This window comes from Canis lupus, chromosome 8 (genome assembly GCF_048164855.1).
Source record: "Canis lupus baileyi chromosome 8, mCanLup2.hap1, whole genome shotgun sequence".
NCBI lineage: Eukaryota > Metazoa > Chordata > Mammalia > Carnivora > Canidae > Canis > Canis lupus.
The window spans coordinates 8,285,159-8,312,888 of NC_132845.1; the positions used below are offsets into that span (position 1 = coordinate 8,285,159).

Sequence of the window (27,730 nt, forward strand, 5' to 3'; positions counted from 1 at the left end):
CATAGATATGGGACAGAGAAGGGATCTCACAGGATCGGGCCAGGGATCAAAAGGATTGAAAAGGGTTCTCTGGCCTTTGGTAGTTCACACACCAGATATAAGGACTGTGCTAATATCCAAGACTGGGGCTCACTCATTGCGAAAATGGAAAATTATTTGGATAGTGTAAAAATGTCCTTTAAAGAGCCTCATTATGTCCCACTAACAGGCTCCTACAGTTTTCACAACCTTTTCTGGTACATTTCTTTCCCTTCTCTCTCTCTCTCTCTCTCCTCTCTCTTTTAAATCTCTTGATCGTTATCTTGCTATTACCCAACCTATTTTGGCTTCTTTTTCCCTTCTGTGCTTTTCATAGCCTGCCTATGCCCAAAGTGCGGCATAACCTGAATTCCCATTAATTCCTATCCAGAGCCTTGATAGAAGTGCTTCAATTTGGAAAATCATCTGACTTTACAGATGAGGTGTGATACTAATGGCATTATGGTCAGGACATCATTCTGTGACTGTAACTTTCAGGATGTCAGGGACACAGATGGCTTTGTATATCTCAGCATTAGTACTGATAAACTGCTTTTAAGTAGTAAGCTTCGGGAGGCACATTTACAATATTCTGTGTTATTCTGTGTATTTTTAACCCAGTGCAAACTAGTCCTTAATTTATTTCCTTGGAGAAAACTGTAGAAATAAGAATTTTTGCTTAAAGCTCAAGATTTTTTTTTAAAGATTTTATTTATCTGAGAGAGAGAGCACAATAAGGAGGAGGGGCACAGGGAGAGACAGAGGGAGAAACAGACTCCTCACTGACCCAGGAGTGTGACATGGAGCCCTATACCGGGACCCTGGGATCAAGACCTGAGCCCAAGGCAGACTCTTAATTGACTGAGCCACCCAGGTGCCCCTAAAACTCAGTATTTTAATGCCTGCTATTGTTTCACTATAGCCTTGATGTCATTTCATTGCTGCCCTGTTATCAAAGAACTATGAATTAATTTGATTTTAGGGAATATTTACTTGGGGCCCAGATTAAACATTTTTCACTGATGCACATACTTGATTAAAAATGAAAAACAAAGATGGCTGTTTTAATTTGAGGTAGTTGTAATAGAAACCAGCATTCATTGAGCACGTAACACACACTAAACACTGCATAAATAATGTTATTTTATTTAATGCTTGTATCCACCTTCTGCGGTAAGGACCATCCCCATCCTGACTTTTCAAGTCAGATGTTAGAGAGTTAAACAATTTGCTAATAGGTGATGGATCTGGGGCTTGAAAGCTTGGATTTTATCACTGGCAACAAATGCTGCCAGTTGTCTTTGAAGTGATGGGCTTACTTTATTTCTTTTTTAAGAAAATGCTAGATATTCAAGTCTGAAAATCCATAGTTTATCTGTTAGTCCATCTTTCAGAAGGTACAAATGGTGTTAGGTAGAAAAAGCAACTGTTAAGCAACTCAAACAATCACATAGCATTTTTCCTCGAGAAAACCATTAACCTAGGTGTGCTAAAGCTCCTTGTGCATACTTCACACAAAAATTTTAAAATGACGTATGCTTCAGGGCTGAAATTAAATAAAATTAATCTTTTATACTGCTTCAGCAAGGGCATTCATAAGTAACACTGCCATTTTTCTTCTTTTTGTTTTACTATGACTTCATGGTGATGAATACATCGAGTAGAATTGGATGCAGCTGTCTTTATTCACACTGTGGTTTTATGACAATTGCTTCTGTACTATTAGTGAAAGGCAATAACCTCTAAGTGTTGTAATGAAAATAGGGGCCTGCCCAAAAATACAAAAACACAGGGCACCCAAGTGACACAGTTGGTTGAGCACCTGCCTCTTGGTTTCAGTTCAGGTCGTGATCTTGGGGTCTTGAGATCAAGCCTCTCACTTTGGGATCCATACTCAGCACTAAGTCTGCTTGAGATTCTCTTTCTCTGCCTTCCCCACTCCTTCTCTCTCTCTTTCTTTCTCAAAAAAATAAATCATTTTTTGTTGTTAAAGATTTTATTTATTTATTCATGAGAGACACACAGAGAGAGAGGCAGAGACATAGGCAGAGGGAGAAGCAGGCTCCATGCAGGAAGCCCCATGCGGGACTCAATCCCAGAACTCCGGGATCACGCCAAGAACCAAAGGCGGATCAAAGTGTTGAAAGATTTATTTAGGGACCAACTTCTGGGCCCAACTTCTGGGCCACCCAGAGGTCCCTAAATAAATCTTTCAACACTAAGTCAAAGAGTTACGTGCACCCCTATGTTTATTACAGCATTATGTATAGTGGCCAAATTATGGAAGCAGCCCAAGTCTCCATCAATAGATGAATGGATAAAGAAGATGTAGTGTGTATATATACACATTTACACACACACACACACACCATAGAATATTATTCAGCCACACAAAAGAATGAGATCTTGCCATTTACTACAACATGAATGGAGCTAGAGAGTATCATGCTGAGCAATATAAGTCAGAGAAAAACAAATGCCATATGATTTCACTCATGTGTGGAATTTAAGAAACAAAACAAACTATCAAAGGGGAAAAAAAGAGACAGGCAAACCAGGAAACAGACTCTTTAACTATAGAGAACAAACTGATAGTTACCAGAGGGTCATCCACCCTCTGGATGAACTAGGTGATGGCGATTAAAGAGGGTACTTGCTGTGATGAGCCCTGGGTGATGTATGGAAGCGTTGAATCACTATATTGTTCACCTGAAACTAATATAACATGGTATGCTAACTATTCTGGAATTAAATTTTTTTAAGAAGAAAGAAAAAGATAGAGGAACCCACCCCATCTCCAGTGTCTGTGGGCCACACGTTGAGAACCACCACTCTAGGATTAATTGAGGTAGGGGTATGTTAAGCAAGTGTATAAAACCCTATACTTAGCATTTGGGAAATCTTGGATAAAATAGTCCCCTGTGCCTTATTTTCACTTGTCCTTTCAAAAGCAAATAGCCTTGGGCAGCCCTGGTGGCTCAGCAGTTTAGCGCCAGCCTTCAGTCCAGGGTATGATCCTGGAGATGCAGGATCGAGTCCCACGTTGGGTTCCCTGCATGGAGCCTGCTTCTTCCTCGCCTCTCTCTTTCTGTGTGTGTGTGTGCGTCTCATGAATAAATTTTAAAAAAGAAAGCAAATAGCCTCACAAATGTGAGCAAGGTATCAGGGCTAAAGAGTGCATTTTTCTGGGCTGCTGTAGGCCTGGAAAAGTTCTGAATGTTTCTTGTACTCACTGGCAAGAGGGAAGCCTGAAAGGAAAGCCTGGGTACCAGTTAGAGGTGGGCAAAGAGAACTGCATCAGGAGGACCCACAGGAGATGGAGGGAGTGGGGGCAGTGGTGGGGGGCTAGATGGAGGTGGAGGGGACAGACCTCAGGGATGAATAGCGCTGGAAAAACCAGGACTGGAGGAAGGGTGAAGAAAACCATCCAGGTGGGAGCATAGCCCTGTCGTGGAGACTGAACTTTGAGCTTGAATTAGTCCCATCAGGCTGCTATAACAAAATGCCATAGCCTGGGTGGCTTATAAACAGCAAAAACTCATTTCTCACCGTTCTGGAGGCTGGGAAGTCCAAGATCAAGACACTGGAGGGTTTGATGGCTGAGGGAGACCTACCACCTGATTCAGAGACAGCTATCTTTTCCCTGTAACCTTACGTGGTGGAAGGGATGAAAGAGCTCTCTGAGGCCTCTTTTAAAAAGCTCTTTGAGGCCTCCTAATCATTAATCACTGGGCTCCACACTCATGACCTAATCACCTTCCAAAGCCCCACACCCTAATACCATCACATTGGGCTTTTGGAGTTAACATATGGATTTGGAGGAGGTGCCAAAATTTAGTTTATAGCAGAAAATGGACTATCATGGTTATCAGAAATTATTGGATTAGACTAAGAAAACTCAGACTAGACTTGACTGAGTTTCTACTCTAAAATGAAAACCAGTAGCTCATCAGCTAGACTGGGTTCACATAAAGGAATGTGTTTCCATCTTACTGCCAAACCTGTGGCCTGCCCTACCTGAAACATCACCTCTGCCCTGGACACAGACACACGACTGCCTCTGCTCCTTCTCCATGAAGGCAGACAGTTATGAAGGACCCTCTTGGCACTCTCCCAGCCCGACATCTGTATTTTCAAAGTCGAAGCCATTCAGGATGGGAGAGTAAAGGAAGAGAGACATTGGCTCACTTTCCATGAGAGCTTCAAATGCATTTACCCACCACCAGGACATCTTTCTAATGTTGGGGAAATGCAGGCATTGTGTGCTGACACTGAACCTACTTAATTTACATAAACCTTTTCGGTGCAAAAAGGCTCAAGTCACATCGAACTAGAACAAAACGCTTTCTCCATTTATCAGACCAAATTAATAAAATGTTATCAAGGGCTTACTATGCTTAGAGAACTCTGAGGTTCGAAAAGACATTAAATAGTCCTTGGAACACTGCATGATTTGGCAGAAGCACAGGGTTTTTTCCATATTTTTTTTAAGTTATTTCCTCAAGAAAGGAAGGTTGCTGAGTCAATTGAGTCATCCAGGAGGGCAAACCACTGCTAAAAAGTAAAGCACACAAGTGAATGAGTTTAACCAAGTTAAAGGGTTTGGGGACCTCACGCCATCATACTCATTGTCCCCCTGTTCATGTCTTAAAATCTTTTTGGAAGCACCATTAACTTACCAAGAGAGTCACCTGGTGAAGATTTAGTTAGTCTGTTCACTCAGCCAAGGCCACGTCTCTGAAAGCTTCTTTAGCTTGTTCTGAGACCCATTAAGAATGATCAACCTCCAGAAGGACCCAGCACTGAAAATAAGAGAACACTCAAAATCTTATGTTTATATCTAACCTCTGTGTGTCCTTCGGCCAATCCCTTAGCCTCTCTGGATTTCTTTTAAAATGGCAAAATAATATTTGTTTTCTGTCCACTCCAAATTTGGGCAGCCAATGAGTTGACACAGTGCTAACTATTGTCTTAATCGGAAACATGGGCAACACAGACACAGCCCCAAGGAAGTAAAATGTAAAGGCAATTGAATAAGTCAAAGTCCTCATCTTCTGCCTCCCAAGTATTTATTTTAATTACCTAATAATACTATTAAAACTAACATATGCCGATGACTTATGTTCTAGATACTGTGCTCCCCTTTTACATATTATCTTATTTATCTCTCACACCAATCATCAGTACTGATGTTCTTTCCCACTTTACAGATGAAGAAATACAGGCTCAGGTTAAGGAGCTTTCCCAAGGTTCTATAGTTAATAAGTGACAGAACTGGGACTTATATCCCACCTTCCCAGACTTCAAAGCCATGCTTTAAAACTGTCTATAGATATGTTGTAAGGAGAGATTATGGGATGAAGTGAGTGGGCGAAGAGTTTGCTGTAACTATGTGAATAAATAACCCAATTTTCTATTTGACTTTATTCCTATATCCCTAGCTATTGATGTCTGAAAGCAAAGACAAAATAATAAGACAACAAATGAATATAAGTGAAATAGACCTCTGCCTCAGCCACGTTTTTGCCAATTCTTTGGAATTCCATAATAACTTCAGAAAACAATTTGAAGCCATAAATGAATCTGAACTGTCCCAAACCCCACCCCACCATACCCCCAACCCACTCAAAACTCATTGATTTTGGAATACACATTCTGCATCTATTAGTAGGAAGGCATATCACAGGTATCTTTTTTTAAAAAAATACCTAAAGTATTTCAAAGAGCCAAGGGCAACAATGAGCAAGTGTTTGAGAATGTGATGCTGGGTACATCTGAAGGAACCTGGCGCTTCTGAGATTTTCTTTGTGGGTTGGATAGGGTACTTTGACCACATATTGATTTCAAACAATGGCTTAGTTTCGAGGTGGACGGAAAAAAATAGCCTAGGCCAGGGGATATACAGACTTCAGGCGGGCTGTGTAACTCCCTAAGGATAAAAATATTTTCTCGCTGCTGTTAAATTCTCCCTGTATGTTCCTTTGGGTGACTTTCATCAATTCATTTGATACATTTCTTGAATTTCTACCATGTATCAGCAAAGTGATAGGCCTAATCTTACAAAGATGAAAGGGCTCAAGGAGCTCATGGTGTAGGGAGAGAGCAAATAACTCACACAGCTTGGCACATTTAATGGCAGTGGCGTGGGTAATAGAAAGACTGAAGTGGGCATGCGGGGGTGGAGGGGGGAGTCAGCTGAGGCCTGAGAAAGAAAAGGAATTGGTCGTGTTTTAAGTGGGAAGAAAGTTGGCGTGGGTCCATGGGAAGGAGAGGGAACAAGCATGTGAGAGCCTCGCGGGTGAGGGGGTGGGAAGTGGTGAGAGGCAAAGCTGGAGACAGACGCAGGGTCCAGGGCATGAAAGGCTGAGAACACCAGGCTAACAAATATACACTTCAGCCTGCAGCAACGGGGAGCTGCCAAGGCTTTTACTCTGTCACGTGTCGCCAGATTTGGGTTTCAGAAAGCGGACTCTGGAAGCAGTGAGAGGGAGCCTAGGCTGCAGCAGGAGGCCAGCCAGGAAGTCAGATGGTTGGACGGTCATACAGGTGAGGAACAAGAAGGCAATTGAAGTGGAAAAGGGGAAACGGATCCAAAAGATTTCAGGAATCAATAGGACATAAAGATCCACTGTGTTTGGGTGAATGAGAGGAATGAGCATGACTCACAAGTGGCCAGTTTGGATGACCAGGTGAACAGAGATGTCATTCGAGGAGATAAGGCATGTGGCGAAAAAATGGGTTTTGAGAGAGTGATGAAGAGTTTAGTTTTATTTTTTTAAGATGCTATTTATTTATTTATGAGAGAGAGAGAGAGGCAGAGACACAGGCAGAGGGAGAAGCAGGCTCCATGCAGGAAGCCCGACGTGGGACTCCATCCTGGGACCCCAGGATCATGCCCTGGGCTGAAGGCTGGTGCTAAACTGCTGAGCCACCCAGGGATTCCCCCCGAGTTTAGTTTTCAGCATTTAAAGACTGAGATGTTTGTGGGACATCCATCAGGTAATATCCACTAAACAAGAGGTTTTTGAAATCCAGGATCCAGAATAACAAGTCCTGGCTGTAGTCACGGACACGGAATTCACCAGGATATCAATGGCGGTGAAACCCCACGTGTGCGGGGGTCACCCAGGGAGCTTAGGGACAGTGGGCTGGAGGAAGCCTGAGACCTAGAGTCTAGGAAACACCCATGCCAGAGCCCGAGGAGAAGACCGAGAGGAAAGCAGAATATCAAGAGCAAATGGTGTCCTCAAAGGCCAGGGAGGAGAGAGTTTCCATGTGGGCAAGGTTAAATAAAACATAATGAGAATTGTCTGTTGGGTTTGGCAACCGCAGAATTACTGATGCCTTTGGTGAGAGTAGTACCAGTGGGACAGAAAGGAGTAGAGCCAGCTGGCTGAGGGGCGCTTGGTAGGAAAGGAAATGAGGATGCGTACAGACTACACTCGGCTCTGGGAGAGGCCGACTTAGGGGCAGGATCTAAAGGGAAAGAAGGTCAAAAGTGGAAATGAGAGTCAAGCACATTTGTACAAAGAGAGAGGTAGTGCAGGGGCAGCTGGGTGGCTCAGTCAGTTATTCATCCAACTCTTGATTTCGGCTCAGGTCATGATCTCAGAGCGGTGGGATCCAGCCCCACATCGTGCTCCTCGTTGCGCATGGAGCCTGCTTGAGATTCTCTCTCACCAGCTCCCTCTGCCTCTATCCCTACCCCCTGTGCTCTCTCAATCTCTCTCTCTCTCTCTAAAATAAATAATCTTAAAAAAAAAATGAGAGAGAGAGAGAGAGAAGAAGCACGAAATCTAGTTAAGAGCATGACCTACTTGAGTTCACATGCCAGCTCTCCTCTGTCCTGGCCAGTTGACCTTGGGCAACATCCTTATACCCACTCTTCCTCATTTTTCTCACCTGTAATGATTTTATCTGGGTCATAGCGTTGATATGAAGATGAAATGAGATAACACATGTCACAGCGCTCCCAATATATATTCAAAACCATTAACTATTATTACAACTATTATATGGTGAGTGAAGGGGGACAGCCAATGAGAAGAAGAGGATCCTGAGAAAGGGGAGGATAGGACGAGATCGGGAGTGAATTGGAAAGAGGTAAGGACACCTACAGGATGGGGGAGCCCTGACAGGTTAAAAGGTTGGGTAAGTTCATCTGTTTCTGGTGTCATTTGTGAAAAGTAAGTACTCTGTATGGGACTGATCTGTTCCATGGTGTTTTACCTGGAGCATCTGGGGTCCCTGGGATCATGGAAGTTGAAGTGGGAAAGTATCTTCTTAAGCCCTGGGTTTATACCTGCCTTTTGGCTGCCATTTCCCCCTCGTAGACACATTACTGCAGTTGTTTACAACACGACACAGATTTTATTGTAGGAGGCCGTGTTTAGCCTTGAGGACTAAAGCAGAGTAACAAGCCAGTGATTAAGGGGCCACTAACTATTTTGGCCTCCCCAAATGTAACATTCCCAAAGTATTTCCCTCTCATTTTGCTCCAGACTCCAGAACCAAGAGTCTCAGAGCATCTTTTTAATTGTAAATGAAACATATTTAAACCAACCCTCAGGTAGTCAAGGCAATGAAAGACTCTCTCCTCTTGTGAGTGCAGTTATTTTGTGTTAACAGGACATAGTCCTGTGACCCAGTTGATTTATTTTGCCATATTGTCTGGGGCACTGACTCTGAAGGTTGTGTTCCTCGTGGTTCTACGATGCTTTGAGGAAAGTGGATCACCGTGTCAGTACCACACACCTGCCCATCCACAGCAGCCAAATGACCTCAATTTAAAGTGGAAGGAACTTCTTTGGTCCCTTACTTATTTTCCTGCACACACTAACTCTTATAGTAAGTGCGTGGAGAGTTGGCACGGACAGAGCAGCAAGCAGAACACAGTCTTATTTTTCTTGGAAGTCCTCAACTTGGTCTGGGTGGAGCTGCTGAGACAGGCTCTGAGATGGCCCCTCATTCCAACATTTGTTGAGAAAGGAGAATATTAAGTAGTGACAAACCTGGCTGGGCCCAACCTAGACTCTACTCTGGGAGCCTCCTTCCACTGACTGCTTGCTTGAAGGCAATGATGGCCATTGATTAGAGAGTGGTTTTTACTAAATCTCCTAGAAAACAAAGACCATACTCTTTCTTTTTCTTTTCCCCCATCCTTTCGGCAGCATGTATCAGGATATCTGCCACTTAGTAGGCATTTAATACATATCTTTACAAATAATGAATTAAAATGGAATGGAAGATATAAAGACTTCATTGACAGAAGTAAATATATTAATTTGTTTTCTATCGATAACCTTCTCAGAGTCAGTCATAATGACACGAGCAGAGGTCTCAAGTAAAACTACAGGGGTTGGTCATTCTTAAGAACCAACCGTAACTAAGACTTTTCCTCTGGATGGGATCCGAAAGATCAATATGGAATCTTTATAATGTCTTCCTGGCCCCTTCCCAGAGAAAATCAAAAAGTTCATGCCTTTGGTGAATTTTGCCGAGTGAAGTTGCATGTGGTTTCTTTAACGGAATCAAGTTCCCATCCAGCACTATGTAACTGGCATAGATGCCAGGAAGCAAAATACAGAACAAATATCTGCAAAATATTGACCTTGATGGTACTGATTCCATCATTCAAAGAAGGGAATGTAGACTAGAGTTGATATAATGTTAAACTGTCATTGAAGATAGGAGAGCAAGAAAAGGAGAATTTTTTTTTAATTTTTTGAAAGATTTGATTTACTTATTTGGTAGAGAGGGAGAGAGAGCACAAGCAGGGAGAGTGGCAGAGGGAGAGGGAGAAGCAGGCTCTCCCCTGAGCAGGGAGCCTGACGTGGGGCTCGTTACCTGAGGCTGAAGGCAGACACTTAACTGACTGAGCCACCTAGGCTCTCCTAATTGTTTTTAATGTTCCCATCCCTCAAGGAGCTTATAATCTATTTGATGAAGCAAGAATGGATGTTTATGAAAACTTTAGAACTAGGGGATCCCTAGGTGACTCAGCGGTTTGGCGCCTGCCTTCGGCCCAGGGCCTGATCCTAGAGTCCTGGGATCGAGTCCCAGGATCAAGTCCCGCGTCGGGCTCCCTGCGTGGAGCCTGCTTCTCCCTCTGCCTGTTTCTCATTCTCTCTCTCTCTCTCTCTCTCTCTCTCTGTGTCTCTCATGAGTAGATGAATAAAATCTTAAAAAGGAAAAAAAACTTTAGAACTAATACAGGACAGTGTAGAGTTAACTAACAGAAACTATTTAGTGAGCATTAGCAGGGATGGGAACAAAGAAAGCACAGTGGCTCCATGGTTGGGAGCCCCTTCCTGGGGAGGCTGAGAGCCAAAAGGGGAGCCTCAGAGAATGGAAAGGATCCCCTACACTTGAGAGATGGCTGAGGAGAAAAGACTTCCCAAAAAGGGAGATTTTAAGTAAGGAACAAATTAGAGGAATAGGAATATGCCCTTCATGGCCCAGGAACAGGAGATGGACCAAATCATGGAAACCCTGGATGCTGAGAAATAATGTGATGTTGATCAAGGGTGAGTCCAGGGCTGGTGAACAGGCAAGGAAGCACCAGAACGGAAAAACTGCCCTTGATGAATTTGCTCTACTTTTATCATTTCCCATTCCCTCATTTCTCTTTAGACATGTGTCCAAATGCAGCCAAAGTCTCTCCTAAAACAGACTATAAGATTCTTTTTTTAATTTAAGGACGTTTTTCTTTTTAAAAATAATACATCTTTATCCTAGAAAACAGGTACCAGCAATAACAAATCACCCAAAATCCCAAAGCTTAGAGATGAATACTATTAAGATCTTGATTTATAGCTCTCTTAATTTTTCTATGTATATATTTTTAAATATACATTTTTCCTCAAAATGAGATCATGCAACTTTAAATCCCACTTATTATACTTAACAAAATATCTTAGAGGCCTTTCCAAGATTGTAACCCTGAATATACTATGTCATATCTTTGAGGTTTTCTTGCAATTAAACTGAAATAGAAAAACAGAAAAACACTCAAATCATGAGTGTTTAGCTTGATAAATTTTCCTTAACCGGACACATTCATCTTACCAACATGCAGATCAAGAAATTGAACATGACCAACATCCCAGAAGGTTCCTTGTGCCCCCTCCTATTCACTCCTCCCAGCAAGGAATACCATTGATATTTTTTAACTTTATATAAATGGAATCATACTATATGTATTTGTTGGCATCTGTTCTCTTTCAATATGTCATTTTAATGACTGCACACTATTTCTTTGAATTGCTATATTTTATTCAGTTTATTCCTATTGTCATGCATTTTTCACCAATTTTTTGCTTTCATTAAAAAATCTGTAATGAATATCTATGTAACTAAACAGTGATTTTTTTCCTTATGATAAATCCACTGACATAAAAAAAACTTTTAAGACTTTTGACATGTACCAGAGTGCCCTTCTGAAAGATTGTACCAATTTTATATTCCCATCATAGCATATAAGACTTCTAATTTCTGTGGTATGACCCAAAATTGAACACAAAACCCCAGATGTAATCCAACTAACATCCACCACAAATGTCCCTACCGGTCTTAAATATCCTCACTTCCTTTTACAGTACATAAATAGACTGCAAGTACAAATATTCTCTAAGTTCTCTGACAAAGACAAAAATATAGAGTTGGTAGTGCTGGAAATGACCTTGAAATTTATCTAGTCCGACAAGCTTATTTTCAGACAAGAATACATAAGCCCAAAGAGGATAAATGTCAGCACAGATTCCCAGTGAAAACCAAACCAGACCATGTGTTAAAAAAAAGTTGCAAAGAAGTAAAACAAAATGTATTTCTGGCAATTACCTTTGGGAAGTAGGATTATGGGAAGTTTTTCTTCTGTTTACTTTTCTGATTTACTTAAGTCTTCAGTAAGGAGCATATATTTCTTTGACACTCGAGAGAAAACTATTTTCTTTACAAGAAGGAAAACATAGAAAGGAGAGGCTAAGTTTGTAAATTATCTACTATATTTATTTAATGCACACCTAAGATCATAATATAAAGTGGGCTACAAAATAAGAAAAAAGGTGGCTTGATAAGATGAATTTGGAAGAGGTAGAAAACTCTAGAATAATGAATTATGATTTAGGATGGAGATGGGGCTAGCAGGGAGATGGGGCTGAAATGGAAATGGGATATGATGGAAGATAGATGGGGCTGAGATGAGATGGAGATGGGGTGGGATGGAAGAGGGATGGGAGAGAGGTGGGGCTGAGATGGAGATGGGACTAGCATTGAGATGGAGATGGGATGAGACAGATATGGGGTAGAATGAGGGTGGGATGGAATGGAGATGGGGTCAGAAAAGAGATGGATTTGGGTTTGGTTTAGAGATGGATATGGGATGGAGATTTTTTTTTTAAGGATTTTATTTATTTATCTATTCATGAGAGACACAGAGAGAGAAAGAGAGAGACAGAGACATAGAGGCAGAGACACAGGCAGAGAGAGAAGCCGGCTCCATGCAGGGAGCCCAACGTGGGACTCAGTCCTGGGTCTCCAGGATCAGGCCCTGGGCTGAAGGCAGCGCTAAACCACTGAGCCACCCAGGCTGCCCTTGGAGATGGGATTAGATGGGGATATGGTTGGGATGGAGATGGGATTGGAATGGAAGTGGATTTAGGATGGAGAGTAGTTTGTACTGAGAGCTATAGGAGTTCACAGCATCATGTGGTAGAAACGTTTAGGAATCACTGCCTTGGTGCATGACATTTCCTCTCACCCAAGACCTGAACCTTCTTTGTCTGGTCTCTGTGTCAGAGCTGAAGTCATGGAATCCAATTCCAGAGTCTTGTCTTAATTAGACGTTTCACATGTCTTTCTGTGCCCATGATAGATTCTGTAAATGGCAGAAATCATTGTCACAACAGAGATGGAATCATGTCCCTAAAGTCCCCAGGTTAGGATGCAGTGGGGCCGATAGGGTTGCTAGTGTTAACAAATAAAAATGCAAGACAGCTAGTTAAATTCAAATTTCAGATAAACAGTGATGGGGTTTAGTGTAAGCGTTATTAATTAATTGGATGTCAACTGGCAGCCCTAGGAGGCCATCATGAAAGCCTGGCTTCTGGTTGATTGACGGCTGTGCAGTGCATTTCTGAATGGCACGTATACCTAATTTCCAGAATGGCCTTACTGTGGGAGCCTAAAGAGCTCAGCAGTTACCAGGGCATAGGTGGCCCTTGGACACAGATCTTTAACCTGCACAGTAGGGTTCCAAATAGCACTTACTTTATTTAAATAGTTACTGTAAGGATTAAATGGCTCTAGCTCTTGCATAGAGATAAGACCAGGAAGGTTCAGGTCTTGAGTGAAAGGACATGACAATGCACCAAGGCAGTGATCCATTAAAAAAAAAAAAAAAAACCTGATAAAACGGAAACTTAATTAAATCAAATATCAAGCCAAAGCACTCTGAACCAGACACCTTTATCTGAAAGGCTTGAAATGACTTCCCAAACATGTCTGTCTCTGAACCATTTCATTGGTACCAAATAGGCCACAGTCCCCCTTCTATTCTCTCAGGCTTGATGCTGAGAAAACAAAAAGGCCTCCTCATCTGCAAGAGAGAGGGTAGCCCTGCTATTGATACGGATGAGGATTTTTTGTTAACGATTAAAACAAGTATTCATTCACAATAGAACCATTATCTCAGCATTATTATACCATAAATATTAAAGGAAAGATCAACAGAGACTCCCTGCAGTGAACACTGGGGAGTTCACAGCACATTGCATTCTTTAAAATTATCTCATCTAGAAGTTCCAAATTGGGTTAATTATCAGAATCATCTGGGGAATTTTTTTAAAGATCATCTGATCGTCTTTTTTTATTATGAAAATATTTCAAGCATTCAGCAAAGCTGAAAGAATTTTACAGTGAACACTTGAAAGCCATCACCTAATTTCTACCATTAACATTTTGCTAAAACTTGTCTTACCACATCTGTCCTTCTATCCATCCCTTTATCCAGCCATCAATAATTCTTTTTTTTTTTCCTTACACATGTCAAAGCAAAATGCAGATATCTGTATACTTTCCCTAGGGAGCTCTCTAAACCTGTACTTTGCCAGGCTTCAACCCCAGTGGTTCACAGATCTACTGATTCAGGAATGTTTTCAATACCCTAGGTGATTCTGCTACACAGTCACGTTGGGGAAAGTATCGGTCAGAAGAAGCTAGGTTATGCTGTAGTAACAAACTCACCTAAAAATCTCTGTAGTGTAAAACAACAAAGATGTTTCTTCTTCTTTCTCCTCTTCCTTTTTTTGTTCTTGTTCTGGACTAATGCTACATGTTCATCAACAGTTGACTAGGCTTCATGCTGGTAACCATGCTGATGGAGCCCCTACTATCTGAAACATTGCTAGTTTCATGGTGAAGGGACAAGAGACATTCGTTATAAAAACCTCTGCCTAAATGTGACACACATCCACTTCTGCCCACATTTTATTGACCAAAGCTCTTGGGAACTCTTAAGTTAAAAAAAAAAAAAATAGGGACAAATAATCCTTCCTCAGGGAGGAGCTGTATGGAAGGGAAGCTCGAATATTTAGGAAGAGTAATAAAACACACACACATAAACACAGAGAGAGAGAAGGAGAAAGAGAAAACCACTAATTCAATCCAGATTCTTCAATTCACAGACAAGGAAGGCAAAATCTCTTTTGAGATTGTCCAAGCTCTCCCAGGATCACTCAGCTACTTCAATGCAGGAATGGCCTAGAACCAAAGTCTGCTAACTTGCAATGTCAGGTACCGGGCTACCTCCCTCTCTCTGAAGCTCCCGGTTGTTTACCATCCATTTATTCATTCATTCACTGATCTAACAACTATTGAGTGCCCCAGACACTGATACATAAGGCACAGAGCCTGCCATCAAAGTTCATGGTCACATGTGAAGTTTTTCCACATAAGCTGCAGCTGACCCTGCCACTGGCATATTTTACCCTGTTCACCAAATAACCTGAAGCAGCAGTGCATGTCAGAACTAATAGAGATGTCTTTGAGGATAAAGATCTATTTTTCTTAGTTGTTTCCGGTCAGACAGTCAGTTCTCAGCAACAGCTTCTGAAACTCAGCATGGTGCTATAGCTCATCCCAGATACAGAATGTTGAAAATGACTCACAGGCCTACAGTGGTTGGGGATCATTCCTAGGGCATGGTCAGTTCATGATCTGATGGAATAATAGCTTTTCTCTGAAAGGAATCATTCAGACACAGAAACCTAAACCCAACCTTAGAGCACATTTTCATTTAGGGAGAAAAAAATATTTCAAGAGGTAGAAATCGAATAGATTTTTAAACAACTCTGATGGCTTTATAAAAATAAGATAGTGTGATTTCCAAAAGATATTTGGTACCTCCACAAGCTGTAACTGTGAAGACTAGCCATCTTTAATGATGTTAAAATAGTATCACAATATAAAAGTGCTGTTCCCTAATTTGTAATTAAAGAGATTGAAGCTCAAAGAGGATAAGTGGCTTGACCAGAGTCCTCTAACTAGATATAGGTTATGGAACTTGAGTCCTTTGGTCCAATGTTCCTCTGACATGAAAGGAAAGAGTTGTCAGTGTTGTGGGGCCACAAGATTCCTAGACATTGACCCTATTTAACAGTTGCCTGTGACACCATGCAAGGTTCTGTGGGGATAACAACACAAGTAAAGCAGCTTCTACTCTCCGTGAGCTTCAGCCTGCCAAAAGAAGGAAGAGAATGTGGGCAAATTATGTGTCCAGGGGAAGAGAGAACTCCAAGATGTTCATCGATGGTTGTTAAATGCCACTAAAAGGTCAAAAATGGTAAAGACTGGAAGAAGATCATTAAATTAGATGACAATTACGCAATCACTCTTCAACTAGAAAAGATCAGCCTCAGAGAGTGATGAGAGGACAGGCTGGCAAGGCGACAGGGACTCAATAAAAGAGAGGGAAATGGAAACAAGACAGTTTGAGGGTACTGAAAAAATAGGAAAGACTATAAGAATAACTAGAGGATGAAGACAATGGTAGAGATATTTTCTTTTGAGTTAGGAAGAAACCGGCCTATTGTTACACAGAAGAGCGATGAGATGGTGCCAGCTGAGGGGAGTACATGTAATGTGGACAAGAAAGCAGAGCACGTTTTTTTGGCAGGAAGGAGGAGAGGATCCCTTCGTCATTAGGAATTTATTCTTGGGGAGGATGGTGGGATAGGTGATGGGGACTAAGGAGTGCTCTTATAGTGACAAGCACTGGGTCCTGTGTGGAAGTGTTGAGTCACTATATTGTACACCTGAAACCAACATAACACTCTGTGCTAATTACACTGGAATCAAAATAATAAAGTAAAAATAATTTATTTCAGCTACGATTATGAAGTGACTGTGTGTTTCAGGTGCGTGTGGGCACCAGAGGGAGCAAAGCACACCCATAGCCTTTGCTCATGAACCACAGAGTCTAATGTGGAAGACAGACCTTAAGTAGATAGTAGAGAGACAAGGGAGAGAGGGTCATTGTACTGTGAAAAGTGCTGTCAAGGAAAATGCCACGGTGCTAAAGTGAGCGCCAAAGCAGAGAAATTAGCCTTCAGCTGAAGAGTTGTATAAAATAGTCTGGCAAACTAAAGAAAGGAAGGATGGAAGACAAAAGATGAAGACCCGTGTGATTTGAAAATGTTGAGGAAAAAAGAGAATCTTCACCTTCCTAATGAAGAGGAGGATTAAAAATACTTGTAAGAGTAAGAATATGTTTGAATGTGTTGGAAGAATATGTTGGAAGATTTGAGGACAATGAGGAAACATTAGAATCCATCCATGGACATCCAATTTGGTAACAGCAAAAGAGGAATATATTTACCCAGAAGCATTAAAAGCTATTATGAAGTTAGATAGCATGACCCCAGGGATGCCTGGGGGGCTCAGAGGTTGAGCCTCTGCCTTTGGCTCAGGGCCTGATCCCGGAGTCCTGGGATCAAGTCCCACATCGGGCTCCCCGTGGGGAGCCTGCTTCTCCCTCTGTTTATGTCCCTGCCTCTCTTTGTGTCACTCATGAATAAATAAGTAAAATCTTAAAAAAAAAAAAAAAAAAAAAAAGATAGCATGACCCAGTTGGCTTGGTTTTCTGACTTCCTCAAGGAATCCTTAGCAACCCAGAGTGGATGCGCATAAAGTAAATAGGCTGGGCAGAGAGCAGTCGGTGGTTCTCATGGCAGCCACAACAGGATGCAAAGGGAGCAAAGGATTCACAGTTATTGGAAAGGGCCTGGTGTGCAGCTGGCTAGGGAGGTAAGTGGTCCAAAGGGAATGGATCAACTCAAGGAGGTCACCAAGAGCACAGAGAAGAAGTTGAGAAGTGAGGTCAGGGGATGGGAAAAAGGGGGAGAAAAACACGAGCAGAGTGCAAGGATAGACCCACACCTTAAGGAACTCTCAGTTGCTGCTGGATCAGTAGGGAGCTAAAAGTGGGTCAGTGGTACAGGTCGTTGGTGCTGAAGAGGCTTAAGGAATGCCGAGGCTGGGGTGGGATGGGAATGCAGGCCTGGAAAACTCTGCCCGTGACAATTAGAACCCAGAGAATGCTGTCCCCTCTGCTGTGCCTCGCAGAAAATAAACTTCATGAGTTTTCTAAATCAGATATGGGGGGAGGTGGGGGCAGAGAGATGGGACAAGGGAAGGTTTTAATGAGATTTGGGAAAAAGGGACAGATTTCAGAGACTTTTCAAACATAGACTCTTTGCAAAGCTGCTCAACAACCGGTCAGGTGTGGGAGACAAGGAGGAGGGCGAGTCCCAGGTGGAATGAGGCGGACAGTTGGTTCTCATGTCTCCTCATTTTACAGATGGGGAAACTAAGGCTCAGAGAAATGTGCCCTCCCCTGTGGCCACACGACTCAGAAACGACAGAGCCGGGTCTCATTGCCACGTCCACCTGCCCTGCACCCGTCCTGCCCTCCTCCCCTTCCTGCCATGCTCGCTCCCACTCAAAGCACCCTACTAAAGACACCAGGCTCACCCTTAATGCTCTCCTTTCCCACACTTCCCTGGTCGGTGAAGGCCAGGGTGCTGCCTCACGAAATCCCCCCCGTGTTGGTGGAATCGTGCTTACAGACCCAGCTCGCTCGCCTGCCTCGCTGCTGCAATGCTGGGCTCACCTGCCGGCCCCCCATGACCTGTGAACCCCCTATGGGGAGGACCAGGCCTCCGAGTCCTTTTATTCTCCGTGCTTAGCAGCCATCGGAGCTCAACGAGGGGCCCAGCAGACGGGCCCAGCAGACGTTAGTCAGGTGGGGAGCTGGATTAATAGGCTTAATTCCAGGTGGCACCCTCCAGGGAACAAGGCACAGGAAGATGTGGACAAAGGCCATCATAACCCGCCCCGTGCCATTACTGTTTGAAATATTTAAACATGAGAAGGTGCTAGAAATTTAACATACTTGTATTTGTTTGGATTGGGGGTTCAGCTCCTTAGGTACCTGACAGGGTGCCTTGTTTGGTCTCTTCTTTCTGAGCATGGGAGGCGCCCCACCCAGCTTTGCCACCCGTCCTGACGCCAGGCCCCCCAGCAACAGTGGCTTTGGGGGCAGGTCTTCCCTTGCAGGCCCGGCCCGTGAATCCAGGAGCGGCCTCCTGGGAGAGCATGCCCTGAGAAATAAAGAACATGCTGGAAGAGGAGGTCCAGGCGGGCATGTGGAGGCCCCGCAGCTGATTTCGTTTCCACCTCAAAGAACAACTCCCACCCCCCACCCCCCCATGACCAGTCCTGCAGGGCCTCCCTCCGTAGGGCAGACAAGGCCTGGGCTGTGAAGGGAGAGTTCCCAGCACTTCCACTTGCACAATATCACACCTGAGGCTTCACATGGAAGGGTTTTTAAATCGTATTGAAGGTTGAGAATAAAGCTTTCTCAACTCTTTTTTTCTCTTTTCTTTAATTTTCAATTTTTTATTATTATTTTTTTGACGTTCGATTTGCCAACATATAGTGTAACACCCAGTGCTCATCGCATCAAGTTCAGCTCTTTTTTTCTTTTGAATTGTCGACGACCCCTTCGAGGTGGAATCTCGCATTGCACACTCCCCGTGAAGGGCCCCACGCGCTTTTGTGGATAGGTTGGACCCGGGGGTTGGAGCCTTGAGGGATGATCTACCAACAAGTCGGTGGGATGACAGCAAATGTTACAGCTCCTCGTCTGCTATGATCATCCTGTCACCAGGGAACACAGCCCACTCACTCCGACATGCGGCACCTCAAAAGATTGTTTTTTTCTGTTACAACAAATTATCCCGGAGGGGTATTAGGGCCCCGTTGTTTTTTGTTTTTTGTTTTTTGTTTTTTGTTTTTTGTTTTTTGTTTTTTTATGTAAAAGTCATAAGGCCTCAAAGACATGCAGGTGACATTATATGAAAATTCATTATCTCTACTAGCAGTTTTTGTGCCTTCACGGCAGTGATAAAAATCGTTTTGTTCTCCAGTTTGGAGCCTTGGGAAGAATCAAGGCATTGTGTAGATTACTTAAAATTCCACTGTGCCTGCACCATTTGGCCAAAGAATGCTGAGAATTTGCAGCTGTTGCTCTGCAAAAGGTTCCTAACTGGGGCACTGGCTGCCGTTGAACACGCAGCTGTTGTTAATTTGAGCTGAGGCTTTCTAATTGCTTTTGTGTCAAAATTTATTAAATAACATTTTGGAGGAACAAAAACTGTAATAGTCGTATTAGTGGGATGCTGAAGGAAGAAAGTCACTGGAACGCAGCGGTTTTGCGTTGTAAGCCGAGTCTGAAAATACCTTTTCCACATGACTGGCTGCCAGCCACCCCAAGAAGAGGGTTTCCAGGTAAATCCGGCCATGGGAGCCCTGGAGGCTCCTGCAGGAGCTCAGCCCCTTGTTGTCCTTGCTCTTCTTATCTGGAAGCACTTCTTGCCTGAGTGGCCTTCTCTCGCTCCCATACTTTCCATCCGTTTCTGTCATCTTAGGGGATGAGTCCCTCAGAGCAAGTGCAGCCCCCTGAGTGCTCTGCATTCTTCCTGTGAGCCTCTGTAATTGGGTTTTCCTGTTACATCTCACCCATCCGTGACAATACCCTGAGGTGTCAGCAGCCGTGGGGGTGAGAAGTGAGAAACCGTGGACCTTTCCTTTATTCTCTGCCAAGGCAAAGGACAGCGAAGGCAAGACCCTTCTGCTAACAAGGAACAGCAGCTACGTTTCCCTCAAGAAGAAGTTGCTAGTTCTCCTGAGAAAGGGGTTTTGGATATGCAGAGAGGCAAACCAGTGCAATTGCAGGATTTGTCATCAATCCTCACTACCATGTTGACATCTCAATCACGTTTTGCATTTTTTTTTTAAGATTTCATTTATGTATTCATGAGGGACACAGAGAGAGAGAGATTGAGAGTCAGAGACACAGGCAGAGGGAGAAGCAGGCTCCATCCAGGGAGCCCGATGTGGGACTCGATCCCGGGTCTCCAGGATTAGGCCCTGGGTCGAAGGCAGGCGCTAAACCACTGAGCCACCCAGGGATTCCACGTTTTGCATTTTAATCTTTAATATTCCCTCTAGGGATCCCTGGGTGGCTCAGCGGTTTGGCGCCTGCCTTTGGCCCAGGGCGCGATCCTGGAGACCCGGGATCGAATCCCACGTCGGGCTCCCGGTGCATGGAGCCTGCTTCTCCCTCTGCCTGTGTCTCTGCCTCTCTCTCTCTCTCTCTCTCTCTGTGACTATCATAAATAAATAAAAATTTTAAAAAAATTTAATATTCCCTCTAACAGGAAAAACTTCGGTTCATCAGGCACTTATGGAGCACCTCCTGTATGCAGGGTGCTATACTAGTGAGGGACCTGGAGGCCAAGGGGTAGACAGGCCGCGGGCGCCCACGTGCTGTTGAAACCACTCACTCCCACAGACGTGAGGGTGAGAGGTCTGATCCCTGGTGGAGGGCCAAGCATTTGCTGGAGGCCTAGGAGATGAAGAAAGAGCCTCCCAGGGTGAGGAAGACCTGGGGGAGGTAAAGCACAGTGGCCTGGAGAAGTATGCCGTGCGGCAGGGATGATAGGTGGCCAGACGTGACAGTGTTGGACGAGGATAAGAAACAGACAGAAAAGGTTAAACCAGATTCTGGAAGGTTGAAGTGCCACTCCGAGGAGTTTGGATCTTATCCTGTGGGGAGCGGGAAGCCGCTGAAGGCTGTGGAGCTTGGAAGTGTCAGTGCTTTTCAGGCAGATCATCCTGCTAGCAGAGCTGCTGGACCCCAAAGCCTGGTCCCCTGGCTCCTGCAGAGGCAGAGTGACGGCCACAGGCCAAGGGCAGGAGGACCTGCTCCTACTACAGGGGCACCTGGCTAGCAGGGAAGTGACGAGGAAATGCATCTGAGAGCCACAGCCCAGGCTTCACAACCTTGGCCTGCTTCCCACTAGCCATGCAGCCATGGCAAGTGAGGTCATCCTGCTTCCCCATCTGTAACATGGGGGTAATAGGGCCTGCCTCTTAAGGTTATTTAAACATTTTTTTAAGATTTTATTTATTTATTCATGAGAGAGACAGAGAGAGAGAGAGAGGCAGAAACACAGGCAGAGGGAGAAGCAGGCTCCTTGCAGGGAGCCCAATGTGGGACTCGATCCTGGGACTCCAGGATTAAGACCTGAGCCGAAGGCAGATGCTCAACCGCTGGGTACCCAGGTGTCCCGATTATTTTAAATTAATACATATATAATGTTTACAACAGTGAGTGGTAGAATAAGCTCCCGACAAAGGTTAGCTGTTGTTTTCAGATGCAAAATCTTACAGTTTAGCAACTGGTTGAACTTAGGGTGGAGGGAAGGCAAGGGAAAGAGTCAAAGACCATGACGGGGACAAAACCCCTTGAAATCTGAGTGGGTCCTGAAGATGTAATTATGTAGAAGGATACACGTGGCTCCTTGTCTGGAGGCCATAAAACCGAAGTGCTCTGTAGTGACGAGACCCGGAGTTGACAACTTATTCCCAGATGTTTCAGAAAGTTCTTTATTCTGTCCTGGTAACTCTTGTGTACATTTGGGGCTGTTTGAAAATGAAAACAACGTACCTTAAAAATTAACAGCTAGCATTTGTTGGGCACCCACTGTGCACCAGGCACTGTGGTCAGTTGCTTTGCACAGGAGTGTGTTCAATTCCCCAGGAAACTTGTCTTTCGTCTCTGCCCTGTGCCCCTGCAGCAGTGTGAACTCTCCCCACTAGTTACCTACAGTCACTGCCCACCCCGCTCCCCCGCAGGCTCTTTGAGGGCAAGGACTGTACCCCCTTCTCCACTCTATCCACAGCTCCTAACAGAGCTCCCTGTAAAGGATGAGTACTTAATCAGTCCGTGCTTGGTGAATGAAGTGCTTAGGCTTGCTCACTGCAGCGACTTGGGACAGGTGTCTGATACGTGACTTCTTTTCTAGGTGGCCCGGGCTCCGGCAAAGGCACACAGTGTGAAAAGCTGGTGGAAAAATATGGATTTACACACCTTTCAACTGGCGAGCTCCTGCGTAATGAGCTGTCATCAGAATCTGAAAGAAGCAAGTTGATCAGAGACATCATGGACCGTGGAGACCCAGTGCCCTCAGTAAGCAACAGCGGGTGGAAGATGGTGGGGGGAAGATGGTTGGGAGTGTTGCATTAATCTAAGCTACTGGGAAAAAAAATAAGAAGCCCCCAAAGACAATAGCTGCATATATGTCATATATTCCAGTGGCTTCGAATGAAATCCAGAGTCCTTCCCGTGGCTCTGGACGCCAGCCACCTCTCCAACACCATTTACACCTGCCACTGGCCTAGTCGTCCCATAGGCCCGGCTGTTCCTGCTTAGGGCCTTTGCACTTGCTGTTTCCGCAGCCTGAGTGCTCTTCCTTCATATATTCACGTAGTTTGCTCCTTTACTTCATCCAGATATCTACTTAAATATCACAGTTTATCAAAGAGGCCCTCCCTGGCCACCTTATCTAAATAGCACCTCCAGAATTCTCTCTTTGTCTTGCTTGAATGTTGTCCCTAGCAATTCTCTCTAGCTGATTATTTATTCTTTATTTCATTGTTCGCATACTATCTATCTTTCTCACGAGAGCATAAACTTCACGAGGAGTGAATTCACTATTTATCTGGGCATAATTTCTTACCCGCCCTGGTGATGGCTGTATTCCCCAAGCCCATGCCAAAAATTAGAGGATGCCAGAGGGTCAGAGAACAAACAGGGCGATTCCTCCCATTCTGGCAGCTGGTTGCACTTTTCCTACATCCACTCCCAAGATCCCATGTATCTCTTCTCTCCTATTTCTCATAAGCACAGGTTAAATCAAAATGTTTAGCAGAGAGAGTGACATTGCTAGAAAAATGCTACTTCATATTTACGGAGAGTCTTCTCAAGTCAGTGGATGTCAAATTTGATAAAATATTTCCTGGAAAAAAAAAATCAACAGAGAAGCACATTTTAGACCATGCATTGCCTGCTTTTAAGCTACCATTATGCCTAATTTATGGAGTGTTACCATATGAAATACAGCCTCTGTATTTCATCTATTCTAAGATGCTATTTTCAGACACCCCAGTAAAATATCACTGATAAACTAGCCCATATGTCACGATAGCAGCACAAACAAAAACACTGTTAAACTATGATTGATCGCAAAATACTTGACCAGTTTCGCAGCTGATAAAACGTGGGGGAAGGTGAGAGTATGAATGGATGAAATATGACATATTGCTGTGGGCTGTTAATCTCACCCAAACCTTTCTTGCTCCCACAATGGGACGTCTAGAGGAGACGGGGGATGTGCTAGTGCTGTCCTATGAAGAGCTCAGCACAGGAGGATCCTGACCACTCCCTCTCTCTGCTCCAGGGCATCATTCTGGAGCTGCTGAAGGAGGCCATGGGGGCCAGCCTCAGTGACACCAAGGGCTTCCTGATTGACGGCTATCCCCAGGAAGTGAAGCAAGGGGAAGAGTTCGGCCGCAGGGTGAGCTGTTGTCAAGGGGATCTCCCCAGAAGGAAAATGAGGGACATTGTTGAGTTTGGGGGATAAATTCAAATTCTATCCCTTTCCTAAAGACATGAATCAGACTGTCAGTCACAAATAGCAAGAACTCAACACAAACTGACCCAAAAAAAAGAGGAGGATGGGTCGGTGATGGTGGTGGATTTATTGGCTCAAGTAACTAAAATGTCCAGGAGGGGTTTGCACTCGGTTGGATCCATGTATTCAAATTTGTTCACCAGTTGTGCTACTTTCTCCATCTCTTGGATTCCAGGCTTATATTTCACCATGTAAGTGATCTCACAGAAAGGGTTTCTCTTTTCCAACGGGGATAGCAGAAGACCCAGGGTTGTGTTTCGTTACCCTGGATTAGGTCGTGAGCGCACCGCTGAACCAATCAGTGTGGCCAAGGGGAAGATGGGAGGGCGTTTAATGGCATATCCAGGAAGACCAGGCTGGAGATGAGGAGGCAGGAGGGAGCACCGTACCGGATGCACACAGGCCGAGGAAGGGAAGGGAAATGACCCAAGAAAGAATAGGGGAGCTCTTGGAAGCCGGCAAGGGAACTGATGCTGGACAGGCAGAGGCAAATGTGCGCCCAGCTCCAACCTCCCACCGTCCCGCCTCCCCGAGGCCCTGGTCTCCCAGTGAAGCAGGTGGGGCAGGGCCACTCCCAGGGGAACTGTGGTAAGTAAAATGCCTCAGAACTGTCCTTTTTTTTTTTTTTAAGATTTTATTTATTTATTCATAAGAGACACAGAAAGAGAGAGAGTCAGAGTCAGAGACACAGGCAGAGGGAGAAGCAGGCTCCATGCAGGGAGCCCGACGTGGGACTCGATCCCGGGTCTCCAGGATCACACCCTGGGCCAAAGGCGGCGCTAAACCGCTACGCCACCCGGGCTGCCCCAGAACTGTCCTTGATCGAACCTGCTCTGGGCTCACTCCTGCCTGGGCTACACGATGTACACGCATTTATCTCCCAAGTCCAAGCAAGCGGGAGACGACTGTCCCCACTTACTAAACAAAGACTCCAGAGCTTACAAGAATTAAAATTTACCTAGCTGTCTCTTTAGTTCTAAAACATTTTTGTATTTCATTTCATATATATTTAATAACCTTTTTTAGACAGAGAGAGGAGGTATTTTCTTCCTCCTGTTAGAGCCGGTGGATTCAGCCCACAGAGATTACATGACTTGCCCACAGTCGCGGGGCTGGAAAGTGACAACTGCTGGTAGGACGAAGATTTGGGGTCCCGACTCCATCCGACTCTAACACGGCAGTGTTGATCAAAGTGAGTGGGACTTGTGTGTCTCCTGGGGGTTAGTCTGACCTTCAGAGCCTGTTCGACTGAACTTCCTTAAGCTAGTACCTGACCACCCAAAGGCCGATTGCTCACCTTCCCCTGCATTTCCCACTAGCAACCAGAGTCAGAGAAAAGAAAGCCTGGCCTAGTTGGCAAGAGTGGGATGAGCCCACGGGGCGCTTCCTCAGCCCCAGAGCCTCCATCAGCAAGGTGGGAGGGGCAGAGCCTGTGACTGGTGGTTCCAGGCAGTTCTGGGTGGGGGGCACGCACAGCCAGTATTCTAATGAGCTTTCTCCCACAAAACAAACCACTTTAAGAGCTCAGACTTGAGTTTGATATAAATCAACGACTGTTTTCAGAAAATGGAATTGGGAAGATTGTTACACTTTTTTGAAAAAAATATCATGATAAATAAAATACATGTAACATAAAAGCTAACATCTTAACCACTTTTAAGTGCTCAGTTCAAGAGGGTTAAGTGTGTTCACATTGTGGTGCAACCAGTCTGAAGAAGTCTTCTTCCTGCAAAACTGAAACTCGACTCCCGTTAAACAACTCCCTGTCTCTCTCTCCCCTCGGCCCTCGGCCCTCGGCCCTCAGCAAACACCATTCTACTTTATGTCCCTTTGAGTTTGACTACTCTAGGCACCTCTTATATGTGGATTTAGATGGATTTGTCCTTTTGTGGCTGGCCTACTCCACTTAGCATCATGTCCTCAAGGATCATTCGTGTTGTAGCATGTGTTACAATTTCCTTCCCTTTTGAGGTTAAATAATATTTTGTTTATCCATTCATCCATGAACACTTACTTGGGTTGCTTCCACTCTTCGGCTATTGTAAATAATGCTGTGAACGTGGTTGTACAAATATCTCCTCAGGACTCTGCTTTCGACTCCTTCGGGCGTATGTACAGACGTGAAATTCCTGGAGCATCTGGTAATTCTATCACACACCACCTACCATAGCCACTGCGCCATTGTACATTCCCACCAGCAGTGCACAAGGGTTCCAGTTTCTCTACATCTTCACCTGCTATTTGGGGGGGGAGGGGTTGACAGTAACCACCCTAATGGGCATGAGGTGACTTTTCATGGTGGTTTTGGTTTGCATTCTCCCAAAGATAAATGATGTGGAGCAACTGTTGTTGGGCATTTATATATCTTCTTTTAAGAAGAGATGTCTATTCACATCCCTTGCCCATTTTTGAATGAGGTTGTTTGGTTTCCTGTTGAGCTGTAGAAGTTATTTATATATTCTGGATATTAAACCCTTATCAGATATATGATTTGCTAATATTTTCTCCCTTTCTATATGTTGCCTTCTCATTCTGTCGATTGTGTCCTTTGATGCAGAGAATTTTTTTTACGATTTTATTTTTTAGGGATGCCTGGGTGGCTCAGTGGTTGAGCGTCTGCCTTTGGCTCAGGGTGTGATCCTGGGGTCCTGGGACCGAGTCTCACATCGGGCTCCCTGCATGGAGCCCACTTCTCCCTCTGCCTGTGTCTCTGCCTCTCCCTCTCTGTGTCTCTTGTGAATAAATAAATAAAATCTTTAAAAAATAAAAAAAAATTTTTTTTAAGATCTTTTAAATAAAAGATCTTAAATGCCCTCCCATCTTCCCCTCGGCCACAGTGATTGGTTCAGCGGTGGGCTCATGACCTAATCCAGGATAATGAAACACAACCCTGGGTCTTTTGCTAACCCTGTTGGAAAAGAGAAACACTTTCTGTGAGATCACTTACATGGTGAAGTATAAGCCTGGAATCCAAGAGATGGAGAAAGTCACACAACCGGTGAACAAATTTGAATACATGGATCCAACCTAGTGCAATCTTTTGTCTAAAAGATCTTTTTTAAGGTCTTTTAAATAAAAAGATTTTATTTTTTAGTGATCTCCACACTCACCATAGGGCTTGAACTCATACCGTGAAATCAAGAGTCGCATGCTCCACCGACTGAGCCAGACAGGCACTCCGATGCACAGAAGTTTTTTATTGTGATATAGTCTGATTTATCTGTTTTTGCTTTTGTTCCCTGTGTTTTAACATCATGTCCAAAAAGCCATTGCCAAATCCAATATCGTGAAGCTTTTCTCGTACGTTTTCTTTAAGGATTTTATCGTTTTAGTTCTTACATTTATGTCTTTAATTCATCTTGGCCAATTTTTGCATATGGTGCAAAGTTAGGGTCCAGTTTCATCCTTTTGCATGTGGATATCTGGTTTTCCCAACACCCATTTGTTGAAAAGATGTTTTTTCCCAGTTGTATGGTCTTCACATCCTTGTCAAAAATCATTTGACTACATATATGAGTTTATTTCGGGCTCTGTATTCTATTCCGTTGGTCTGTATGTCTGTCTTTATGCCAGTACCACACTGTTTCTATCACTGCGACTTTGTAATAAGTTTTTAA

General features: G+C 44.1%; 1 protein-coding gene across 2 annotated transcripts in view; it reads left to right on the forward strand.

Annotated features, from left to right (window-relative positions):
- Window positions 1-27,730, forward strand: part of AK5 (adenylate kinase 5) — a 237,665-nt gene that overhangs the window by 184,504 nt on the left and 25,431 nt on the right. For both annotated transcript variants that reach the window (XM_072834127.1, XM_072834128.1), the window contains exons 11-12: window positions 22,446-22,609; window positions 23,880-23,996. In XM_072834127.1, coding sequence (XP_072690228.1) covers window positions 22,446-22,609; window positions 23,880-23,996 — 281 coding nt within the window. The remainder of the gene's footprint in view (window positions 1-22,445; window positions 22,610-23,879; window positions 23,997-27,730) is intronic.